We start from the raw sequence: 25,330 nt of genomic DNA, 5'->3' as shown, positions 1-25,330 counted from the left end.
ACAGCCAGGAGTTAGTTCATATTTAATGGCTGACATCTAAAATAAAATGAGTCTGAATTATAACTGAAACAAAATTGTATATTCCGTTGCTTATAAACTGTGACTGCTTGAAATAAAACTTTGATACTCATTCTGCCTGCCTGCCTTTCTCTCTCTCTCTCTCTCTCTCGTCAGGTCGAGTTTTAGCTCAGGCAAGTGGCAATGGGGTTATCCATTTGCTGGATCTTAAATCGGGGCAGATCCACAAATTGATGGGCCATGAGAGTGAGGCTCACACGGTCGTGTTTTCTCACGATGGAGAGACTCTGTTTTCCGGAGGTTCTGACGGCACCGTTCGAATGTGGTCCTGACAGTCAGCATATCCCACTGTGGAGGACATTCACTTTAGAGCTTGAAAATATCTCATACAGTCCCAAACCAGTAAATATCTGGTTAAATATGCCAGCAGGTAACATTTGCAATTTGATTTAAAACACACTTTGGATATACATTTTAGCACTCACATTGTTACCAATAATAATAATAAAAAAAAAACCTTTCTGCTAATTTATTTGTATCTGGGTCTTTTTTCTTTCTCATTTTGATAAGAATTTCGAGACAGAGCATCCTTGCTAGCTGTTTGGAAGAAACAGCTTTACAATGACGCCTAATGACAGAGTAGATGAATTACAGGAGATTGATTTTGAATGTTAGAAAACAAACTGCAGGAGAACCAAGGTACTTGTTTTAAATCAAATTTAAACTGCAGGAAGACCTGAAGTTTAATCATGTAGCACAGGAGAAGCCTTTCTGCAGCCAAAGGGTCAAGTAGAATCGGGGAGCATACATTTTCACAGATTCTTTGACAATGATTATGCTTTATCTGTTAATAATTGGAGACTGCAGATGGCTTAAATCTAAATGCAAGGCTCTTCCGGAACTTTCATCTCTGCAGCCAATGCAAGAATGCATTAGGTATAATTACAATTTTTTTCACTTTTACTGTAATTTCAATGCAAATAAGTGTCTCAAATACAAAATGCCTTTCCCCCTCCTAATGCACGCATCCTCTGTATAAAGTGCGACTGCTTAGAGAACACTCTAGCCCGGTCTGAAGGAGCAGCTCGGGATTTCGACTGAGCTGGGCTTTGAAGCCAGTTGTTGGCGCTGTCCGTGGTGCTGAGGAATTCCCGGCTGCCGGCATAGAATGAGCTCCAAATCAGCAGTCTGCAGACTGCTCCCAGTGATGCAGAAACCCAGCTAAAGTTGCTCCTTTCCTTCACGTCCACAGTTAGTATTTTCTGATGTGTAAAAGGGGATTCAAGCAACGTATTGTGGATGATGATGATGATACTGCCGGCGGAGCAGGCTTTAAGCTACAGCATGCTGTTGCTGATTTTGATCCTCAGAGCCTAGCCAAATCACCTCTACTGCCGTAGCAAACACTGTGTAAGTGAACTCATGTGTGGAGGAGGCGTAATCAGCCAGGAAATTTCATAGAAGGACCTGGGAAAAGCCTAAAAATAAGTTCAACATGATTCTGCTACTGGGGTCTGGATTGCTACAGGACCAGCATTGCTTCTTGCTTTGAATTCTGAAGACAGGTCTAAAGCATATTTCTTATGTGTGTCTGCTGTGTTTCTCTCTGGAAGGGCGGGAGACTGCTCCTTGACTGTGGTTTGAAATGGGAGGTAGAATGGATTGCCTTTAATTCAAGCCTGAAAATGTATTCTTTGGATAATTAAAGAGAAACTGCTTTCCTAAAACATACCTGCTCTTTTAGTTCATATTGGTCTATGACCCCCACCACCACCATTAACCTCCAGAGTGATTAGGTAAGTGTATCTTATGACATGAGTTATGTTTGTTTTCTCAAAGAAATAGATGCAGTCATTTTAAATCATATGTAGCAATATGGGGAGGGGGGAAAGTTTAGCTGGGAAGTGATCTTCAGTTTAGCAATGTTTACTTACTTATGAAAAATCTTCAGATAAACATTTTGATTTCTCTAATGTTTCTTCTCTTAAATAGTATCTTAAAATGCACTAGAGTAGTGCATTGATAAAGAATGCTTTTTTAAAAAGATGACTAATAACTTTCTTATATTGAAAACACCTTGTTTTCTCTATACAGATTTTATAATGTATTTCATATAATAAAAGTATGTTTAATGTTTATATAAAGTGGGTGTTACGCCTTTACTTTTACCTTTAAGTTTATATCTACCCTAACCTGACACATTAATGCCTACCTGTAGCTTGCAGAGATGATTTTCTGTCTGTCCTTTTGAAACAGAATGATAGTGTATTTTGTGACTTATCTTGCATGTATTGACAGATACTACTAAAAACTATAAGAAAACACAATAGCCCCTTTTTCTTCTAAGATAAACATTCTAAATATGTAACAGATGTATAAATGCATGCCTTAATTAGTAAATTATGCTTTTTCAGAAGCTTCTGTTATATTTGTGGCCTCTGTAGTAATTTAAGAGAAAAAATGCTTTGTCAAAGGGAGCTTCCAGCTTCTCAAGTAGAATTATAGGTTTGCATTTTTTTGTTCTGTCATGACTCATTATTTTTGACATTTGTTAAAAGAAATCTATCTCCGTTAGCATTACCTACCCCACAGGAATTTTAACATTAGAGAGCAGTTTTCTCTTTAAGGAAGATGTGATTATACTACCTTCCATTTTACTATTATGAAAATTTGCATATCTAACTTGAAATGCAAATATAATAGTTCAGGAAGTTTCCTAATGCCATCTTTAGCTCATTTAAAATAATCACCTATATATGTTAGACTAAGAGTTTACCATTTGCTATTATAACCTGAACATAAATCAATGAATAATATTTATAGATGATCTGAAAATGTCCTATGTATAATTTTAACAATATTGGCATAAAGCCAGTAGCATTTAAATAGGCAAATGAACTATCTGGCACTTCTCTTACCTATTACTCCCTAAAGTCACAGTTTCCCCAAGGCTTTCTATGAGTTAGTCACTCTAAAACATTTAAATAAGAAACCACTACCAAAACTACCCACCAAGCACTAATACTAAGTGAAGTTTACAAGAGTAAATGACACCAAATTAATAAGGTATATTTCCTATGAGTGGCAACATCTTATTAAGAAACTTCAATAACCAGTTTTATTTACACAGGCATTTTTGTGCAAATTGCCTAAATGCAAATATCTTTGGCATGTCAAAAAAAAGTATGTTTTTCAAGACTACGTGACTTATTTTTTTAAATTGAAGTAATTAATTCGAATAGTATTTATTACATGGATACTAGAATCAAGCTGCTATAAGAATAATTTACAGATACATCTTTCCTGCCCACTAGAAGCTTACTTCCTGAGTAAAGATTTGGACAATAATAAAAATAAATTTTTAACAAATCCTTTTAATACATGGCATTTGCTTATTTATTAAAATTTTCTTTCTCTTATTCATTGTGGAATAGTTGTTCTATTTTCCTTCTTAACTATGTTTCAAAATCCAGATTCATGCTCACTAATACAAGTAACCCATATTGAGACCACTGTTCTCCAACTATGGGCTTTACACTAGCTTCAACCCAATTATAATTTACACTCAACTGTTGGTTTCTTCCCTTTGTTTTAGAAGTAGGATGTTTCCTCACTAATCTCTTGAGTTTTCATACAGATGATTGTAACCTACATACATTCTACCACTGATTAGTCTAAAGAATAACAGAGAAGGTGAATTCAAATACTCTTGAGTCATTTGTAAGGAACTACTAGTAAAATCCCCCTTGGAGTCTCAGTGAAACCACTTCTTACAATTTAGACAAGGCAAGACCTTTGAAATTCATAAGGTAAATTTAAGCTGAAGATTCCTAGGTGAAATAACTCCATAAAGGACACATTTATCAACCCTCCAAACTTTATAATAAAGTACAGATGGTTGCATGAACTTAGTATTTAAGTATAAGATCTTGGTATCCTCCAGATCTAGCTCAAGTAAGCAGGTTAAGAGCATGAGTTTAAATATATCTATATTCTCTTTATATATGTCAAATTGTTCTTTTTAAATATTTAATTTTCAGCCTACCCCTCTTGTGTTCCCATGGAAGGCGCTGAGTGTATCTAATATCAGGAGCACATCCAGAAGCCTTTAAGGAGGGGGATGGCTCTTCATATTCATGAAGCTTGCATACTTCTGTTGGTCATCCCTGGATTGGTCACCTCTGCTGCTATCAGTCATGAAGACTATCCTGCTGATGAAGGTGACCAGACCTCCAGTAATGACAATCTGATTTTTGATGACTATCGAGGGAAAGGGTGTGTGGATGACAGCGGCTTTGTATACAAGTTGGGAGAACGATTCTTCCCAGGGCATTCCAACTGTCCATGCGTCTGTGCTCTGGATGGACCTGTTTGCGACCAGCCAGAATGCCCTAAAATTCACCCAAAGTGTACTAAAGTGGAACACAATGGATGCTGTCCTGAGTGCAAAGAAGTGAAAAACTTTTGTGAATATCATGGGAAAAATTACAAAATCTTGGAGGAATTTAAGGTATGAGTTACCCTCCATATTTACTGAATACTAACTTTTTACACCACATACTTAGATTACTACTTTAAAACTAAAGTTGGAAAACACATTTTTAAATTTCTCTTTGATTTACAAAAATATGATTCCAGTTAGCATAATTACCACTGTGGTCAGAAAATAGGCAATTGGTTTGTACATTACTATTTGTAGGATTTCACGATAAACTTTTCCTTCAGAAATATTTGGGGTATGCCTACCAACCTTTCCTTTTTGTCCTTAAACATTTCTTCTGTATTATTACAAAATATGTTTTCTGAGGGAAACAATTTTTTAAAGGCTATATGTCCATTAAGTTAATGTTTAAATTTTGTGTGGTATGTGTGTGTGTGGCTTATTAGCCTGTATTTGGAGTCATTTAACTATAGTCTAGAATTACCCGTTTGGTGTATGAAAATGCAAGTGGTAAAGAGACACACTTTTACCTATGGTCTTTATACTGATAATATGCATTGGACTTACTTGTTGTAGAGCATGGTCCTCATTCTGTTCTCTGCTTGTTAGAATTTTTTACTTATAGGAACCCAGAAAGAACTGAATTTTTATCATAGTCCATTGTGAAGGGTAGTAAAAAGAAACCTAATTTTTCAGTCTTTCAGCCTTCATGATATTTCTTATTTTTATGCTTGTGTTATATTTTCAAGTAACTTGGATTCATTTTTATCTTTTCTTGGAGTCTCCTTTCTCTAACGGCTAGTTTTAATTAGGGTTTCCTACAAGCCAGATCTGAACCCTGAGCGTATAAATATATCAAAATGTCCTCAAATGTAATGGCAGTTTATGCCTTGGAGTTTCTGTCATACTGATGGCTTGATGAAGAAGATTTTCATTTCACTTAATGAAGTTATGTGACAAGATGCTCAGAACCTTGTAGGCAAAAGAAGATATAGCTAGTTTTCAGTGTGACTATGTTTGAGAGAAGAACGTTCAGTATTAGCACTGACCTAACTTCCTTCTTTGCAAGAGTCAAATGGTAGAAGTCAATATGGGGGGAAACGGTTTTAACTGATCATGATCAGAGTCCTTCTGTGTATTGGCATTTCATTGCATTCCGTCCATTACAAGTTCTGGGTTCAAGCCAGTTCTAATTTACTCAAGATACTTAATAATTTTAACTAGATTCTTCAGGACAAGAGAGAAATTTTAGTGATAATTATCACATTCAACTTTCTTATACATAAGTGTTACTCTAGACTTTTCTTTTTCATGTATTATACTTTGTTGCACAATACTGAGGTTAGAGTCTTGAGAGTCTAGTAAAATTACGATTACTGATTTTTTCCTTTAGGGTAATGAAAGTAAAGACAAGCACTCAACGCATGATTGAATCTAGAATCATGTCACTCTCCTCTAACATGCATATTTAACTAGAGTAGAATGCAGAAAGACATTATAAGATAGCCTAGCCCAAGTGAAAAGTACATCAGGTAAAATTTGAGATTATTCAATCTCGATTAACAAGTTATATAAAAGAAAAGATACTGACTGATTTTTCTAACTTAGTTCACCACTGAAAATGCTATAGTTTTCCCTGTACTTGTTAGATTTTTATTTTATTACAAAGATAATTATTTTACCATGCCAAACAAAGCTGTATCAAGTGATAAACCCCTTCACTCTAGTTATATATCCCTGCTATAGTTAACATTTAATCCACTGATATGCACAACTTTTCCCTGACTTTCAAAATCATTGATTTTAAATCAATATGACTTTAAAAACAGATGCCACTTCTTCACAAGTATTTAGTTATAAGAGCTTTAGAGATTATCTAGGGTAAATTAATAAGAAATGAGGAACTGAGGTGAAGAAAGTTTGTTACTTGTCCAAAATTGTCAAGTTATTTAACCTATATCTAAATACTGCCATTCTAACCATGAAGTCGACACCACCTCTCAAAGCACTTTTGCTCTAGAGTCAGACAGACCTGGATTCATATCCCAAATTCATCACTTGGATGTAAGATTTTGGAAGGAGAGCTTAAAGTTTTTGAGCCACATTAGCAATGGCTATAAAATGGCCATCATGATAATTACTTCTATTGGAAGGAGATGTTGGAAAGTTTTTTTTGAGATAACTTACATGAAGTTATCAGTCTTGTGAGGACTGGTACACAACAGACATTGAATGAATGGTGGTTCTACTCCTTCTAAACCCTAATGTCCAGGGATTTACTCTAAGTTCTAAATTCCTCTATGTCTTTACTTACATTTTATAATAGAAGTTCAACTTTAAAATTCTTCTAAAGCTCCACTTTAAAAGGAATTGAAAGAATTCCAATTTTTTTTAATGTTATGCTTATCTATGTGAACTGTGTACCCCTAAGTAAATATCAGCCATCTTGATTGTCTTCCAACTTAGTTGTCTTCTGTAAGCTGATCTTTGAAGATGAATGCAACTTTCACATAATAATCTTGGCATGTTATTAAGGAGGTTGTATTACGAGCTATGTTTATATCTTACATGTTCATCCAACAAGCATTTGTTGGGCTTTTCAGTGTACAAGATACTGTAGATGTACTCTGTGTATATTGGGAAGATATGTAGAAGGCAAACTCTCCACTCATAAGGAAGGCATGAACGAGATGGAGAGAGAAGTGGGGAAAAGTCAGCCTAAGCTTTGTGATTGTGAAGATCAAAACCAAGGGACTGTGGTGCCAGAAATTTATCAACATGGTGTGAGGTTTGGTCAAACTTTTTCTTCAGGATGGTCAAAGATGAGCCTGTTCTTAAAAAACTAAAATTTATATAGGGAGATTTAAATTCCAAAGAGGAAACTGCTTGAGTAAATTTAGACTGGGATGAATAAAATCTGCAAAGAGAGGAAGGAGATGGGAATAAGAGAGGTAAATTTGTGTACGTGTTTTTGGAAAGCAGAAGAATTCAGATACTGGCCATGTTATTTAGATTCAGTCTACAGAATAATAAGGGATAAAATTTAGGTTGTTAAACAGAGATGACCTAGTTAAATATGTTTTTAAATAAGGTCACCTTGTAGCGAAGTATGTAACTGAATAGAGGTGAATCAAAATTAATGGCTGGGGAGGTGGGGCTGTTATTGAAAACAAAGAATGAGATGACCAGCAGGCATAAGGACAAAAACACTGAGTAAAGTCTTTAGGATAAAAATCTAAATTCCCTAGAATTCTTCAACCTCTCCAGGTATCTCAGACTCTCAGTGACTTCTCTTCCCATGCACTTGCACAAGCTGTCCCACACTTTCTCACCATTTCCCCCACTTTTACACACCTATGTTTAAGTCCTACTAGACTTCAGAACTCCATTCAAATCTCAGCTCATCTGGAAAGCCCTCTGACTGTTATTCTGCTGTATCTGGGCTGCATCTCGCTCCTTCCTCTCTTGCATATTCCCACAGCATGTGTTGCACACCATTACAACAAGAACAGTAATCATAGCCAGACACCATTAAGACCTTTCTGTGTATTATAGCACATTTCATTTCATAATAACACTGAGAATTACTTCTATTAGCACTGCTTTACAGATAAGGACACTGAAGCACCAAAGTGTAAGAAGCTTGCTCAATATTGTATAGCTCTAAAGTAGAAGGACCAGCATTCAAACCCAGGAATCCTGGCTTCAGAATCAAAGCTCTTCACCATCTCTACCTCCTCTGTCACATGGCAGTACTACAATGTGAAACCATCTGTCTCTCTCACTGGACAGTGAACCCTTTAAGTCTAGGGACAGTGTTTTCTTTTATCTCCTTTTTTCCCAGCCCCAGCACCATGTGAACCACATAACAGGCATTTAATATATTTTGGAGAATGAAATGAGTCAAGTGATAGTTGAACACATAGAATAAAGAAATTAGAATTCCTATAAAATACCTTAGGTTCTTTACATTTATGTGTTGATCTCTACATTTTAATTAAAGCAGCACTCAAAACTTCAGGTAAAGCATGCTCTTTGGCTCCCTAAAGATGACACACATGGTTTGGGAAGCACCTACTTCCCTCCTGCTTCTACTTTTTCTACTCCTCTCTCTACCCCTTCCTAATCACAACTCATCTCGGATTTGTCTCCATCCCAGTTTCATAATGCCCACCCAGTTTTAGTTGTGTGATCTCACTCCATACAGTTGCAAAACATATGTCCCTACCTCAGTCTTTTCTGATCATTGAATTTAAATGTAAACTGATCCACATGTCACCTGATGGAAAGAATAATATTATTTATAAAAGTTGGTTTGTTTTTTTTTTTAACATGTACTGATGCAAGCTTTGGAAATGGATTTCTCTCTACTCTTTGAAAACTAAATTTTCCAGTGTTCTGGTAATAGTGTATTAAGATAAAGGTCATTGTAAAGTAGGTTTTCTCATCTTCCTTTTTGTGTACCCAGGCAAAATGGCACTGGAACCTACTTTTTTTAAGATATAAGGAATATAAATACTAAATTACAATAGCATTTCCTACAAAAAAAAAAAACTGGATTGGAAATGTAGGTTCTCTATCTCATGCTGAGTTTTTGAAAGGGAGAAATAATTTCTTATTTTGCTCAGTATTTTTATAACTCTCTCTCAACTAGAATTAGCCTTTTTTAAAACGTGTACTGATTTAGTTTTAGGTCAGATGCTGAAGGTTATACTTCATGCAGCTGAAAGAGATCTTTTTATTTCAGCTTTTGCCTACCCTGTCTTATTTTAAAGTGATTTTCTGCAGTCAACACCCGGTATCCCTAATTCAGGATTTGGATTTGCCCAAAATCTGCCTTTCTCTGCAGGCCCTTACCATTATGCTTTCCCAGTATGGCACAAAGACAGTTGATCAGGTTTCTGATTTTTATTTTTAAAAAGCTCAGTGTGATCATTTTCTTATGTTGCACATTTTGTAAATATGCTGTTGCTTTAAAAAAAAAAGTTTTTGTGCTGTAATAAGCTGTCTAGTTTTCGCCCTAAATTTTGCATTTAACATTTAAATCTTGAGGAAAGAAGCAAAGAAGACATCAAAGTAACCAGAGTATTTTGCCAAATCATCACACTCATAAAAAAGGTCAGTGCCAGTTAAGGTTTAGAACTGACTTGATCTTCAATGGGTACATTCATAGGAAAACAGGTTTTCCAAGTTTCTCATTAATATATGCCTCCATCATTAATTGTAACATTAAATCTGTAAAAGTGTTTGAGTAGAAAGGATTTTTGAACTTAGAACTGGGAGATTTTTGATATCTTTATTTGTTTTAATATGGAGAAAGAATGAAAAGGAACATTCTAGGAATTGATATGTGAAAATACAGGAAAAAATGAGGGCTGTAAAGAAATTTCAATTGAGGAGACCAACAGTTAACACCTTGTAGAAACACAACTTTTAGTACTTCATCCACTCACCTGCTATTGCACCGGTTTCTATGAAAGGCATAGAAACTAAGATTTTGTACTAGACAAAGGCGGACATAATGCATCTTTCTAGGGGTATGAAGATTGTATGTATTAAATATGTATTTTAACTTCACCAAATGGAATCAAAATTTGTTAAGTCCTGCTGAAATATGGGAGACAAGGCAGTGAAAGTTTTGTCTTAACAGCTGGGATGGTTTTGTCTAGGTTTTTGTTTTTTTTTTTTTTTTGCCCCCCTGCATTTGTTACTAAAATAAAGAAATGGGTGAATTTTAAGAATATGGGCAGGATTCTTAAAGTTTTTTTTCTTTAAGAGGAGATTTACAAGTTCTCAACAAATGGTTAATGGAATAACAGGGCATTTGTAAGATTCCATCCAAAGAAAAGTCCTAGAAAACATCATCATTTTATAAAACAAAGATAATTGAGGTCTTTGTTGAGAGATTGAGAAGCCTAATTCCACAATTGTTGACTGCAAAATGCAGTTTTTGTTTTGCAGAACATGTTGTAGTTTTTAACATTAAAATTGCCTTTGAATGAATTCAAGAATGGCTTCTGCTTTCAAGTAGCTACAAAATAACAGAGATCTTAATCAGTAATGACTGTTGCTCCTCAGAAGCTCAGCCCCAGCACACACAACAAACAGGCTCAAAGTGGGTAATTCTCACTGGGGAAACCCCATCTTTATAAATAACTAGGAAACCTCTGCTTAATTTGTATAATGTCTGACCAATTTCAAAGATTAGACATCAATTTTGTTAAAACTTAAATTTATGAAGTTCCTCAAATTCTTTCTCATTTTTACATTGTGCTCACTTAACATGTTTTAATTCTACAAAACTATATTACATCTAGGAAATAGATCAAATTTTTGAATTTATGTTTTCAAAAATTCCAGTGATATAACTAGAAATGATCCTCTTTATTTAACACTTTTTAAAATGAGGTAGTAGAATTGTAGGAATAAATGGCTTCCACGTTAACCCCTGAAGGTCTGAAAAAGTCTCTTGCTTTAAATTCTTTTTCTTAATTTTTTTTTAATTGAAGTATAGTCAGTTTACAATGTTGTGTCAATTTCTGGTGTACTGCAATAATAGTTCAGTCATACATATATTTGTTTTAATATTTTCATTATAGGTTACTACAAGATACTGAATATAGTTCCCTGTGCTATACAGTATAAACTTATTGTTTATCTATCTTATATATAGTAGTTAGTATCTGCAAATCTTGCTTTAAATTTTAAAAGACTTGATGGTCAGTGGGCCCTTTGATTAGTTGTATATAGGGATAATTTATCATGCTCACCAACTGATATTTATTGCTGTCCTTTCTATGGCAAGATGCTGCTGTTAATGGTGCTAACGGTGTGATAAGCATGACTACAGAGATTTGTGTCCAGGCTTCCATTCCCTTTGCACATGGGGAGATTGGTGTTTGATTTGCAGCCACATCTGAGATTTGCAGAGTCTGTCACTGTGAGTGATCACTTCAGACTTGAGGTCAGTCATCAGCTGTTTATAGACTTTGGTGTCCATTCCTTCCTGACTCTCCAATACTGTGAGAAGATGAAACTGAAAAGAGAGTGACCTAACAGTCTCCCCTGCAAACTTTAACTTTGTCCAAGATTTTGGATATACTAAAAATTTTTTTTATTTTTAATTATAATTTTACTCACCAAAATATCTGTAATTAGTCAATGGTGTGATACTAACAAGTGTTTTTTCCTATATCTTATTTTATAAATCAAGTCTACACATTTTATGCAAATTTTGTAGTAATCTATAATCTATACAATCTAAATTGAAATTGCTTCATCTTTGCGTTGTGTGTTTGAAAGTTGAGGGAGCTGGGGAGTGTTCTTTAAGAAAATCTTTTAAGATTAGGTGAATCCTTTATTTCTACTCCTCCTTATTCACCCTGACCATATTTTTTTGTTTTGTTTTCCTAAAGCTTGATTTATTTATCAGGCAGTGTGTTTTATGAAGGACAGCACAAGAAAAAAAACTGTTGGTTTATTTTTCAGTTGTACTTGGCTAAGCTTTCGAGGAAGAGCTTGAAAAAAATAACTAGAGGCAACTTGAAGAGATCAGTGAGCTTGCTTATTCAGGTGATCTTTCTCAAGCCATAGTCATTATTAATTGGGGACTGGCTTATTTCAGAGTCTGGACTTTGGACTTTTATCATCACCGCTGATTAGCATCAGTAATTTCAGTCTCATGTTACCTCCATTGTTGATTTCCTTGCCTCCAGCCTGCCATACAGCACGTCACAATAAAGCCATTCTTGCAAGGATTTAATGACACCATAAAAAGAGTGAATAAAGTACTAAAGTGACAAAATTCATTTGTCTCCTGAAAAAGTTTTTAGATGGTATTATTTTATGGCTGTATAAAGTTGTTTAAAGTGGATATACATCTACTGAACACAATTTTTTCCCTATTATGTCATGAGATCATGAACAGAACTCAAAAATTTTTAATCTATCTATAGGATGGATACAATAATGTCATCCTGTGTCTTAATAGTATTGGGAATAATGTCATCGTATATGTCTTAATAGGTCATACTTTAATTTTTAAATCCCCAATACTATTAATTTATAGCTAACAATTCTAACTGCTCAAAAGTTTGTTTTTAATTAAACATAATTTGAAATCATTTTATTTTAATATTGACCCTTGACTACCACTGTTATTTCTTGGCATGGGATTGGATTTCTAGTATCTGAGTTTATATAAATTCTTCTATTTATAAAAGGCAAACATTATATATATATTTTTTAATAATCTAAGTCCTTCCTATTTTTAAGAGCTGACAACAGAATTTTAGATCTGGAAAAGAACCCTGTACTTATTTTACAGATGATAAAACGAAGACCAACAGAAACTTAGTGAAAACACCACAGTGGCATAGCTCATTATTTGCAAAAGCAATGTTAATGTATTTCCTTCCTGTGGTCTTTTATCTACATTTTATGCCTTCAGGTTTAACATGAAAATGCCACTCATTTGCATCTTCCTTTCCAATAAATAAGTTGGATGCAAAATTTTATTTCAGCCAATTGTCTACAGAATCGTGATAACAGGACCCATCTCCATGACAACCCAGAGTTACAAGTTGACAAGAACAATAAAATATTGGCATATCTAAAATCAGTCTTTGACACAGATAGAGGACAATTTGCAAAAGGAGTCTAAGTTTGCAAAGGCTCAAATAAAAAGGAGATCCTTTACTAAAAGTGAAAAACTGTGATTAAATCAAACAATACAGGCCAAAATAAAATTCGAATAGATTATACACTATTTATTTTCAGAGCCTACTTTAGTTCCTTTATACTAGGAAGTAACAAAGTAGCTGCTTTTGCCATATATTTGGTGGTTTTAGGAACTGAAGGACCCATGTTATTTTTTTTCACTCTGCAAAATCCCACCTCCCATTACATGGCAGGAATGGAGTGTGAAAAATGGGTGGAGTGTACAGAAATACCTAGTTGTATGGCTTTAGAACAAAGGAATATCCCTAAACTGGCATATGATCTAAGTATCATCTAAGGCAGGAATGTTGCAGCAATTCACATTCCTTGTTCTTGGAATGATTTAGATTTATATTTTCCTAAAGTTTCCCGACTATTCTAGTAATCAGCTGGGTTTTTAGTAAAGATTTTTTCTTTTTCATCAAGTAAAATTGAGAAATGATGCATCCTTTAACATCTCTTGGAAATGTGCAGGGCACATTACTCTACTGACAGTGCTTGAGCAAAGAGCTCAACAGTGTGGTAAAACTACATTTTAGAGTAGGCTCTACCCCTTCCCAGCCAAGAGACCTGGCACACATTTACTTTACCTCTGTATGTGTCTTAGTGAACACATCTCTAAAATAGAGATAACAGTAAAAACTACTTGGCACACAATAAGAGATTCATAAAAGCTGACATTTTTACTACTATTACCACTAACCTGTATTTAGTTCAGTATTTCACAAATTTATGTGACAGCAGAACACCTTTTTTCTCTGAACATCTATTAACATCTTGAAGTTCATAAGAGTTCAATGGAACAGTTTAAGTATTTTGTTAATGACTCAAGATCATCCTTTATTTGACTCTTATGGCTAGTTAATGATAAAAATCTATATATCTCAGCTTAGCTTTTATTATCTGGTCCTCTGTAAAAGTTCCCCAAATTGCAGCTTATGTGATTATTTATGATACTTCAGTAGTTTGTGTTACATAAAACAATTTAAATGGACAATGACTTATTCAAAATAATGATGATGATGCCAGTCACCTATAACCAAAAGTCTAAGGCAGGGATCAGCGCACAGTGAGCCAGATCCAGCCCACCACCTGTTTTTGTAAGTAGAGTTTTACTGGAAAGCAGCAGTGCTTACTCATTTCTGTGTTGTGTGTGGTGGCTTTCAGGCTGCAATGCAGAGTTAAGTAGTTGCTCCAGCGACCATGTGACCCACATGGGTCAAAAATACTATCTGGCTCTCTGCAGACAAAGTGTGCCAACACTTTGATCTAGGATTAATTCTTCCTCCTTTTCTACTTCCCTCAAATTGTATGGTCATCAGATCTTTCTAACCTGCATTCTTCAAGGCTACAAATTCTCTGAGTACTGATAGATACCGGTCCTACTTCATTTCTAGGTGGTCTCAGGGATCTCTTTTTACATGCATACATTTTTAAAAGCATCTAAATTTGCCTATTTTACGCGTATTATACATACTTAACAGCAGACACGTTAAGTCATATGTTTCCCCAAAGGAGTCATGGCTTTGCTCTTTGCGTTGATGTATAATAATTTAGTAACCTTCCACTTACTAAGAATTTTCAGATGAAATAGATAAGCACAGATGATAAAAATGCCCTTTATTTTGATATCTCATGTGCTCTCCTCTGATAGCGTGACAAGTCAGGTAGGTATTTTTAATTTAATATATTTCCTATTATATTAATAAATGAAAATATGTATGTGGTCTGCTTACTTAGGTATTAAGTTCATTCACATTTTTCAAGTCAACTTATGTGACCCATGGTTTGATTCCATTAAATGTCAAATGTCTCTTACATGTGGAGAGATAGTACCAAAATGTATGAGACGTAAGTAAATCTGACCCTCAGGGTGCTCCAAGTCTATCAAAATGAATTAAACAAGTAACACTGCTAGCAGATGGCCTGTGATGATTGCTCTAGGAACTTGTACGAAGGAATAATTCAGTCTGTAAAGCTTAGGAAGACCCTAAGAGTGAGGATTTCAGTGCCCTGAAAACATTTTAGACAAAATTGGAAAATTGGCAAAAGTCAATGGAAAGCACGGTGAGAGAAAAGTGAGTTAACCCAAGTGGCCGGAGCCTAGGGTATAGAGGAGACACAAAGTGAGAGATGAGAGTGGGAAGGGAGTGAGGCGCCCGCTCACAGTGTGAACGCCAGGCTGAGGAGCCTGGGCCAGAGCCTGGACTGAGTGGAAAATCACCAAAGGGCTTGAGCCAGGGAACTGACACAACCAGACTGGGCCTGAGGGAAATACAAATAATAGTTGACAATTTTATGAAATATTTTGCACCTGTGTTCACTCATTGAATTATTTAGTTCTAAGATATTTTTATTCACATTTTGTAAATAAAGGAGGCTCTGACTCTAACTCCAGGGCTCTCTCCACACCCCCACCCAGATTCTGTACGTTCACTGCGGACGTGATACAAGAAGTGCGAGGGAGGTGGCTTCTCTCTCATCTGAGTGTGCACCTGTTCTGTATTCTTAAAATGCCTGTTCAGTTACAGCTCTGAAATACTCTATGTCAGTGTCTTATGTCCTTCTGACAGAAATGTAGCACACTGCTGCCGTGAGGGAAAGCCTTCCCGGTCCCTGCTCTACAAGGCTCAGTTGGCTTCATTTAAAAGACTCCTATGGCCCTAAAGAAGAGTGCATCAAGGTGCATTCCTAGCATAAACACACAAACAAACAAAAAAAACAAAAAACAAACCTTACATTCTGAATGCAGTGAGGATTGACCAGGAGTATTTTTACAAATTTAGTTATTGTTTTTGTTTTAAAAGCCTACATCAGGAAAATACAAATTAAAAACAACAAATAGATAAATAACAAAGACCTACTGTATACCACAGGGAACTATACTCAGTACCTTGTAATCACCTGTAATGGAGAACAATCTGAAAATTATATATATATATATAAACTGAATCACTTTGCTGTATATCTGAAACTAACACAATATTGTAAATCAACTATACTTTAATTAAAAAAATGAAAACAAAGAAAATGTGGGCCTTACAGCTTTTCGCCATCTTAGAAATATCATAGTCATTGTAGAAACTCCCAGTGGTTACCAAATTAAGTCATACTTCTGTCACAGGAGAGAAGAGCCACTGGTCCCTGAAACTCCACTTATTTTCACTGTATGCTAGTTTAATTTCACTTTTCTAAATATGGAAAAAAATAAAATTGTTCTTTCTAACTTTAATTTTCCCCCCCAACGTTAAAAATAAAATCCTGCTAAAATAGCAAACTTTTGACTGCTGAGATTTTGAAAGCTTCATTAGGGAGAAAAAGGACAATCATAGAGAATTTTCCTTTTGTTAATGAGACTCGAGGACATTCACATTGAAACTAGAAGACACTTAATCCAGGACTCCGAAAGATGTGAGATCAAGTTAGCCTGTTGCAAATCTGTTTTTGGCAAGACTCTGATTAGAGACTAAAGTTTCATCTCTGTAAATAAGAATCTAATTAACTACCTAAAAAATGTTGTCCAATGTCATTCTCAGTCTAACCACAATCTGAGTGCCAATATTGCTACGTTTCAGAGATGCCACACAGATTGCTTTCAAAACTCTAAAACATATATTCTTTACAAATTTAATATTTCAAGTAATTTATAATGGAAATGATTATTCCATAACTTAATAAAAATTATTTGTGATCAATGTATTTCCTTGAGAAATACACAGCCATTGAAAACAAAGGGAAATTTAAAAAAAAAACTGTTTAAGTGGAAAGCTATGATGACAATGATAGGCATTTAACCAAAGCTACGTAATTTACAAGCTCTTTCAAATATTACATTATTTCCTTTTTATCTTGTACGAATCCAGTGAAGAAAATTAAAGCTGTCTTAATATGCTATTATTAACTCTATCTTACAAATGAGAAAACAGAGTTTCAAGTAGTTTAAGAAACTTGTCCAAGGTAATACATCATTTGATGGCAGGACTTAAAACTACAAGCGTTCCTATTCCGTATTATCCTACAGCTGAATTCCACTGGGCGATAGCACTAACAATTTTTATACATGGTCACAAAGTGGTGACTGCTCTGATGTATTTGCACACAAAAAAATACACATTAAGTCAGAAATACACACTAAAGTCAAAAGCTGAAGAAAAGATTTCAATTTTAGATTTCTTACATGATAATCTGATTGGCACTCCCAATGCAAATGAATTTTTGTATAGGAGTGTCTGTAACTCCCACCCTGCAGACCTGAAAATCCCTGAATTCAGTGTCATCCAGGCAAAGCTGAGCTCTGGCCCTCTCTGTTATCACCTCCATTCAGTATTTCCCATAGGCTAGTGTTTGTCTCTTACATGATTCTTTCGCTGTAGAATTCTAACAGTGATGTACTCTACCCCATCCACACATGGTTTTAATGCTATTGTAGATAAGCTTTTAACTGATATCAACAATCTGTCCTTTTCAGTGTCAACAGGAAAGTTTTGAAGTTACTCAGTTGCTCACTTTACCCCTGTTGCATTAATGGGTGATAAATGGAGCATCATACAGTCCCTTGTCAAAGACCTTTCTTGTACCAAAACCAACTGTCAATCCAGCTTATCAGTAAAGGACTAGAGGCTGCTGCTTTTCTAGGCTATTTCTCAAGTACAGGTGTGACCCTGTAACAAAATTTTTATCCTGAATCCACTAGCCTTGGTCTGTACCTTTACGTTCTCCTTCAGAGACCTTAGAGGCAAATAAAACATCCTTTTTTCCCCTCTTAAATACACACTGATATTTCCTTGTCAAATATACATTTGCCTACTTTTAAAAAATGCATCTGTGAGTATGACTAAGGAGAGATTTTTGCTTATATTCTGCTTATCTATATTTTATTTTTATCTATGCTATTGATTTTTCAGGAAAAAAAAACCCTGCATTTTATTGTCATACAACTCCTTGAAAACCTTCAGATTTTAAAAATGGTTCTATATATCATCAGTTTATCAGGATAGGCAATGTATAATTGTAGAGTTGCCTGACCCTAAAACAATGGCCAAAATATATTTAAATACTTTTTAGAAAGAAGTATTTTAGAGAAAAAAAATAAAAGATTAATATGTCTTTATGTTGAACTATAATGATGAATTTTCAAGAAGGACTAAACTTTTTGTACTTGATCATTGATTTTAGTTGAGTATTTCATCAATTGTTTTTGCAATATTCTTGTGTTTTACATTAGCTCAGAGTAAATGCAAATAAAAATAGAAAGATTAACTTCAATAATTCTGTCTTCCATTATAATAGTACCATCAGTTATTTTTATAAAAAAGCATTTGTTTCAAAAACTCAAAACTTATTTTTATAGATGTCTAGGTTATCACTGTTGTCATTCACTGAGGGCAGGCTAGCTTTGTAGTTCATCTCTGTATACCTTATGTACATTATCTTGTATATAATACACATTTAATAAATATGCTGAATAAATAACTTTTAAAATTTATATCTTATTTCTGAATCTTAGTTTATTATATCCATGGGCAAAGCTATGTGCACTCTTTACAACCACTTGGCTAAAATGTTTGTTTCCAACAAGCATGAAGTAGTTTTTGAGAGACCCCAGAAGTATTCCAGAATATATTATCAAAATACCAACTTCTCAGAAAAAGCCAGAGCAGCTACTATTTAACTTGTTATTCAGATGATACTATCATATACATTTGCTGACCAACTGAGTTATTTTTAAAAATCTATGTACTTGTTTTTTTTTAATTTGCTTCAACAATATTAAAATTCTTAAAGAAGTTCCAGCTCTATGTCCATAATTTGATAAGACTAAACAACCTCAGTGTTTCAAGTATGCTCCAATCAATATGACAGATCACTGAAGAGGTCACCACAATCCCGTTAGATACAGGACAGGAGCATTTTAATCAGTGACACAATCGGTCTTATTTCAGATAATTGTGAATTTTGTTTAAAATCCATTGGATCCATTGATTATTAGGTGACATCTGCCACATGCAAATTATCGGCTACAGGAGTGGCAGTGGATGTTAAATACTCTTGTACTCCATAATTTAATGTATATTTTAATGAAGTGAACAGTGAGATTTCTGACAGGCATCAGCAACTTTGAAATAGAGACTTCCAAATTTCTCATACAGTTTGAAAGTAATGAGATCTGTTCTGTAAAGTGATGAAATTTATGCCATAAATTATCTCTAAGAGAAGAGTGCTTCTTAAAGCAGAATCTTTTCCTTGGTAGAGATCAGATTTTAAATAGTTGTTTAATAGGAAGTTTTTGGAAAAGCAGTCCAAGCTATGTTCTGATAACTTTTGCCCATTACCAAAGAAATGGAGTACCACATGGTGTCTGAAGCCTAATATCACTTGGTCAGAAGGAAAGCCATTGAAAATCATTAGCGTGCTAAAACCTGGTGCTTAGAATATTTCCCATCCACTTATGTATCTGTCCCTTTAGCCTTCAACAAAATTCCCAGAGGGCTTTCTAGGGACCAAGTTTTGTTTCTCAGAACATTCAGAATGTGTTTTTTGGACTTCATACTTTTAACTCATCCTTTAGGAAAATGGACGTGCTTAAAATCAAGGCTTTTTCCTAAAAAAATATTTTATAATATACTAAAATCGTTTTGTTTAGTAGTAACCGTTAAACTTGACACACACAATAAAATGAGACTAGCTTTTCCGCAGACTTTAGCAATTCCTCTGCATGTTTTCTTGTCTTAAATATAGCTATCATGGTATTATCTAGTGCAATAGAAGTTTGCAATCATCAAGTGCTAGCTAGTCCAGTCAATGGGGTACTTGAAGATTAACTTAATTTGTGATCCATACGATGGATATTATGAATTTCAAATTATCTTTAGAGAGTGAGTTTACATTTATTGCCATAATACTGAAACTCAAATAGTTATTTCATGATTCGTAGTCAAAAAGCTTCCCCCCGCCACAAAGTGCCCTTTACAGTATTTAAATAAAATGCAAACATCTTATTGAATCAGAATTCTATCCATGCAAGATGGACATAGAGGAAATTGCCCAGAGGTATGGTTTAACAAATAAGGAAACATATTTTGCCTAAATAATTGTGTATATGTTATCAAATATTTATTGAGTATCTAGTATGCACTAAGATGTCTTCTTGGTGCCAAGAATACAGCAATGAACAATATACTATACAAAGCTCATAAACTATGGGGAGAGCAGATAAGAATAAATAAATAAGCCAATATAAACAAATCAATAAGGTAGTTTCATAAACTGATGAGAGTACTGAATAGGCAATGTGTTGGAGAGAGATGATGGATAGTCAGGTAAGACCTCCCTGGAGAGAGAGGGCATTTGAATTGACATCTAAATAACGAGACTTCAAGAAAAGAAAGTAGGTTTGTTGCTTTTCTTTTTTTTTTTTTTTTTCCTGAGTGATTTATAATGCTCATTTTAATCATTCACGGTTACTATCTAGAGGCTTCTAATAGGAATTTTTCTTCAATGTATTTCTGACCTGATTAATTCTATTCATTCACAAATCCCCCCACCAAACCAAGTCCTAGAAAACTTTATTACAACTACCTCTGCAATCATCTACTTTGAAAAGGAGAAATAACCTAAATATTCTTTTAAATATAATCTAGTGCTTCCAGTTTTACACTTTTTGAATTTTTTTTCAGGAAGCCATCACTAGCTAAGTGTGAAAGTGAATAATAGTAATAATAATGTTACCGTATTTCTTACGTATTTTATGTGCCTCACGGCAACTCTGTGAAGTTGGTAGTATTGTTATTCTTTTCCTTTACAAATTAAGAAACTAAAGCATGGAAAGGTTATGTAATTTTCCTAAGATTCACAGCTAGTTGATAAAGCATCTGAGACTAGAACTCAAATACTAAAATTATAGAGAATTTGCTTTTAACCATGATACCACAGCCACCCAAATAAAGCCAACAAAATGAAATCTTTTTTCAGTTTTTCCTAATGTAGTGTTCCTCAACTTGTAAGAATACTGTTTTCTTAAAACTTACCAAATTAACATAATAAACCAAACACTGCCATGTCCCTTGTCACTTTGAGGTTTGAATTTGTACAACAAACTTTACAGGCTGTGATCATTTCTTCCTGAGCATTCCACATGCAATGCCAGTAAAAAGCCACCACATCAAGAATGATACCATGAGGTACTGCTGTATGGACCAAATGTCCAGCCTTTCCTCCGGTATGGATAAGTTATCTCAGTGTGCGCAGAATACAAAATAAGCGTGCGTTTTCTATAAACATTTGGAAACTTCTATGCAACCAGTCTCTAATAACATGTTCTAATAATCCTGTGTTGACTTTTAGTGATGACCACATTAGCTTCCAAATTCCCATAAAGAACATATTTGACAGTTTTTCTGGAGTTATTCAGTCACTCCAGTAATCTAAATTACTAGTTCTCGGGCTACTTTTTGCATTTTAAAAAATTATGGAGCATTCTGTTGTTTCCAGAGTTCTGGAATTCTTTACAAATTAAGAAACTAAGGCATGGAAAGATTATGTAATTTTCCTAAGATTCACAACTAGTAGATAAAGCATCTGAGACTAGAACTCAGGAACTCTGGAATTCTGGAATTCCTGTTCTCCAAAGATTCTCAAAAATCACAGAGAGTGACATTGGGATTTCAGCTTCAGGGTCTTCAGAAGTTAACCATTGTTTAAATGGTATGTATTCCCATGCTTTTATTCTAACACGAAGGAGGAAGATTTGAATTCTAGTCACCTCAACCAATCTTTAACAAAGAGCTTTTCACTCTTTTATTTTATATATATATATCAGGAAACCCCTTTGAACTTGAGAGACAGCTAGGACAGCATTTGGATTTGCCATGCCAATATATTCAGTGACAGCAGGAACTACAGATAAAATACATGGTTTCTGCTTAAACAGAGCCCCATGTTAGATATTCAAAACCCACTAAGCTGGAGGTGTACAGATTCACAACAGATATATAATATTCAGATCATCTAATACATACATTAACAAATAAATTTGATCTCTAATCCTAATTTCAATGAAAATTTATGTAATGGTATATATAGTGAACATTATTTTTCAAAGCTTTCATTGAAATAAAATGCTCTGTGAGATTTCTTAGGAAAAGATTTTCCCTGTATAAGATTTTAGGATGGTGTCACTTAATCATCTTACTGACCAAATCTCTAACTGACAAAAGCCATGTACTGGTCCTAATTTCATGTGTTCTTCTTTAAAAAACAAAACAAAAAAACTAGTAAGAATAATTTTTTTCCCAAGCACTTGTTCCAGTGTTCTTTCTCTGTTTCTCTAAGGGTAGCTTTATTGTTTAATCTTTGATTTTACGGGGATGTTTTCAGATTTAATCTATAGTTTCACATTGAAGAGCCTGATAAAAGGAAATTTGTAACCGTCTCAGTGCTTAAGATGTAAGGATTTATTCAAAGCACCAAACCTTTCAGAGTTTTACACTGTTAAGTTGGGAAGGATTTTTAAAGTCTGAACTTAATGTCAAAGTAGCACACTGCTCACTCCTAGGAATTTTACCCTGTGTAAGCAATGCATTTTTAGAAGCACAGTGGAAAGCTGGGGTAGTGGAGGAAGCTAAGTGAAGCAAGAAAGCAACGGTGGTGCCCACACTGGTGAGCTTGTGAAAGGAAAGAGTCTTGGTGAGGCCAGAGAGGATGGAAGGGACTTTAGTGTAAGGTCAGTAGGTTAAATTTGATAGTGTGTTTAGACGGGGTGGGGATGAGCATGTGGAGGCTTGGGGTGAAGAGAAATGAACTGTAACAGAGGCTTTATTTGAAAAAAACAATTGAATGAAAACAAAATAAAAAATAACATGTTTCTGGCAAGAGAGTCTGGGCCAGGACAGGAGGCCAGAACAGACTGGTATATGAATAAAGCCAGGTTCAGGGAAGGATTGACTAGGAGCTGCCGATGGCTAGGGTGACACTTTCATTTTTCTAATTTATGTTTCCCATTATTCAGAATCCCTTTTAAAAAAAAAAAAAGACAGGCATACTTTTATCACTAAGCCTTGTAGTCTTAACTCTTCCTCCGAGTATTTCTCAGAATTCCAGTGTGCACACATCCAGCCTCCACTGACCTCAGGCACACACCCCAGGGGCTCTAATGGACCATTATCTGTTACTGCTTCTCCCAGATGGCAACCATGAGTGTAGCTACCAGGTTCCAAGGCTTGAAGATGCCAGCATCCCCAAGAACAAGCCTTGTGGCCACCTGACTTCAGACTACCACAATTTTCTATGAATTCTGCATTTTCAGAAGGTTGAAAAGCTCTACAACTTCATAAGAATCTATGCACTAACTACCCTAGTTAGTGAAATTCTCTCTCCTAGCAGGAAGGATCTAGCCTCTATGAATGAATTTTTCAGTTGCTAGTGGTTATTCCTGTGGATCTAGTCTGCCTAGAGTACAAAGCACTGGATGATGGGGGTGCGCAGAATAGCCATTCTTGCTACCTTGTGGCAGTACAATCAAAAGTCAGGCTGCCTAGATTAAAATCCTGCCCCTTCCCCTACTGCCTACAGGACCTGGGAAAGCTACTGAACCCGAAAGCTCTCTCATCCTATCTCCTTATCTGTGAGATGGAGATAACGAATTATGCTTCAAATGGTTATTATGAAAAATCAGTAAGTTGATACAGGTAAATTGCTTAGTCGATACCCAGTAGTTAATAATATTCCAGAACATTGTTTGAATCAGAATGGTGTTCTTCCTCAGTCTATTCGGAATCTAATAATCCAACAAATCTTTCTCAAAGACCATGGTTACTTTGAGGGAAATATTTTGCATTGGCAAATTTAGGAGCTCTTTGAGATTTTTAATGCCAGAATCAGTCCACTAGAGTTGCCCTTCCTTCAGCAAGAAGGGAACCAACAAGAACAATTCCAGCTGTGGAAGGGCAGGGCGCAGAAACCACGGTATTAGTGGCTCCCTCTGTCTCTTACATCAGCAATAAATGCAGGCCAAGTCCTTGCTTTCAATTCAGAAGGCTGTGCCCAAATACTTCATTGCAACTAATTAAGAAAAGGGAGACACCTGACAATTCTGCTAGGGAATTTAAGATATCACAACAGGACTTGCAAAATAAGCAGCAGGATAGCCACACAAATTTTCATCTCTCACATTGCTTCCTCACTTACAATTTCCTTCCTTAAATAATGTGCTCTGGTAACACATCTTTTCCTTAATTTACTGAAATTGTTGAGTAGAAGAACTTCAGGAAAATTCCAGCCCTTGGGATAATCCAATCGATTTTTCTGGAATACTTGACACAACTCACCATGTGGTAAAGAGCTTAACTGCACTCTTCAAAAAACTCACCAACCATGCTGAGAAATAGCAATACTTTTCCCACAGTTTCTAGGGCTAATTCTTACTAAATGTGAAAGTAAAATAGTTAATTGAAAGCTAGACCATCATTCTTCAAGCAGAAAGCAAAGATAACATTAATTTAAAAATAATTAGTTGAAAGGTTTCCATTCTCACAGACTACCTGAATCAAGGAGCACTGATATTACCCAAACTGTCAAGTTCATGAAGAAACAAGAACTGACAGGGATTATGGACAGTAGCCACTGAGACAAAGGCAGGGGTCTTTAATTAACACAGTTTGGCACAGGATTAGAGGCAGAATTTTCTAGCAACAAATGGCTTGTTTTGAGAAGTACAGACCTGTATAACTTATGAGACCTCCAAGTTTTCATTCCAGAATTCTAAACCTCTGTTTCATGAGAAAGGAGAGCTAGAACTTGTAAGAGATGAGAAAGTCACAGAGTGGCCATTGCTTTAGATTATTTGTGGTCTAGGAAGTTTCTAGAAAGGAAACACAAAACCCCAAACTCGGTCGGTAAGTACTGTAAAGACAAAAATTGTTTCTTGCTTTCCTAATTCTTTTCTCTAAATTAGTCACCTTTGAATTCCACTTTCAGACTCTCTGACTCTTAAATAGTGGCTTTTTAGGTCAATTTTATCTCATTCATAAAAGCAAGCAGGCAAGATGAAAGGTATTTACTAAATCTTTCAAGAGGCAGAACCTGGATGTTTGGATCCCAAATGCAATCTCCTCTACAGTTTACATTGGGGAAAAAATGCCCTTTAGTGTCTAGGTT

The 25,330-nt window shown here is 35.1% G+C and overlaps 2 protein-coding genes across 6 annotated transcripts in view; both read left to right on the top strand.

Annotated features, from left to right (window-relative positions):
* Positions 1-4,136, top strand: part of SPAG16 (sperm associated antigen 16) — a 779,129-nt gene extending 774,993 nt beyond the window's left edge. For 4 of the 5 annotated variants that reach the window (XM_032479929.1, XM_032479930.1, XM_006184301.3 and 1 more), the window contains one exon: positions 175-1,833. In XM_032479929.1, the coding sequence (XP_032335820.1) occupies positions 175-350 (176 nt within the window). In that variant the 3' untranslated portion in view covers positions 351-1,833. Of the gene's footprint in view, positions 1-174; positions 1,834-4,058 lie in introns of those variants that run through there. The other variant, XM_032479927.1, reaches the window with a different exon arrangement.
* VWC2L (von Willebrand factor C domain containing 2 like) overlaps positions 4,131-25,330 on the top strand; it is a 137,209-nt gene continuing 116,009 nt past the window's right edge. Inside the window, exon 1 of the mRNA XM_032479931.1 lies at positions 4,131-4,528. Coding sequence (XP_032335822.1) covers positions 4,139-4,528 — 390 coding nt within the window. The 5' untranslated portion in view covers positions 4,131-4,138. The remainder of the gene's footprint in view (positions 4,529-25,330) is intronic.

This window comes from Camelus ferus, chromosome 5 (assembly GCF_009834535.1).
Source record: "Camelus ferus isolate YT-003-E chromosome 5, BCGSAC_Cfer_1.0, whole genome shotgun sequence".
NCBI lineage: Eukaryota > Metazoa > Chordata > Mammalia > Artiodactyla > Camelidae > Camelus > Camelus ferus.
Note: the sequence above shows the minus strand (reverse complement) of the source record. Positions and strands in the feature narration are given on the sequence as shown.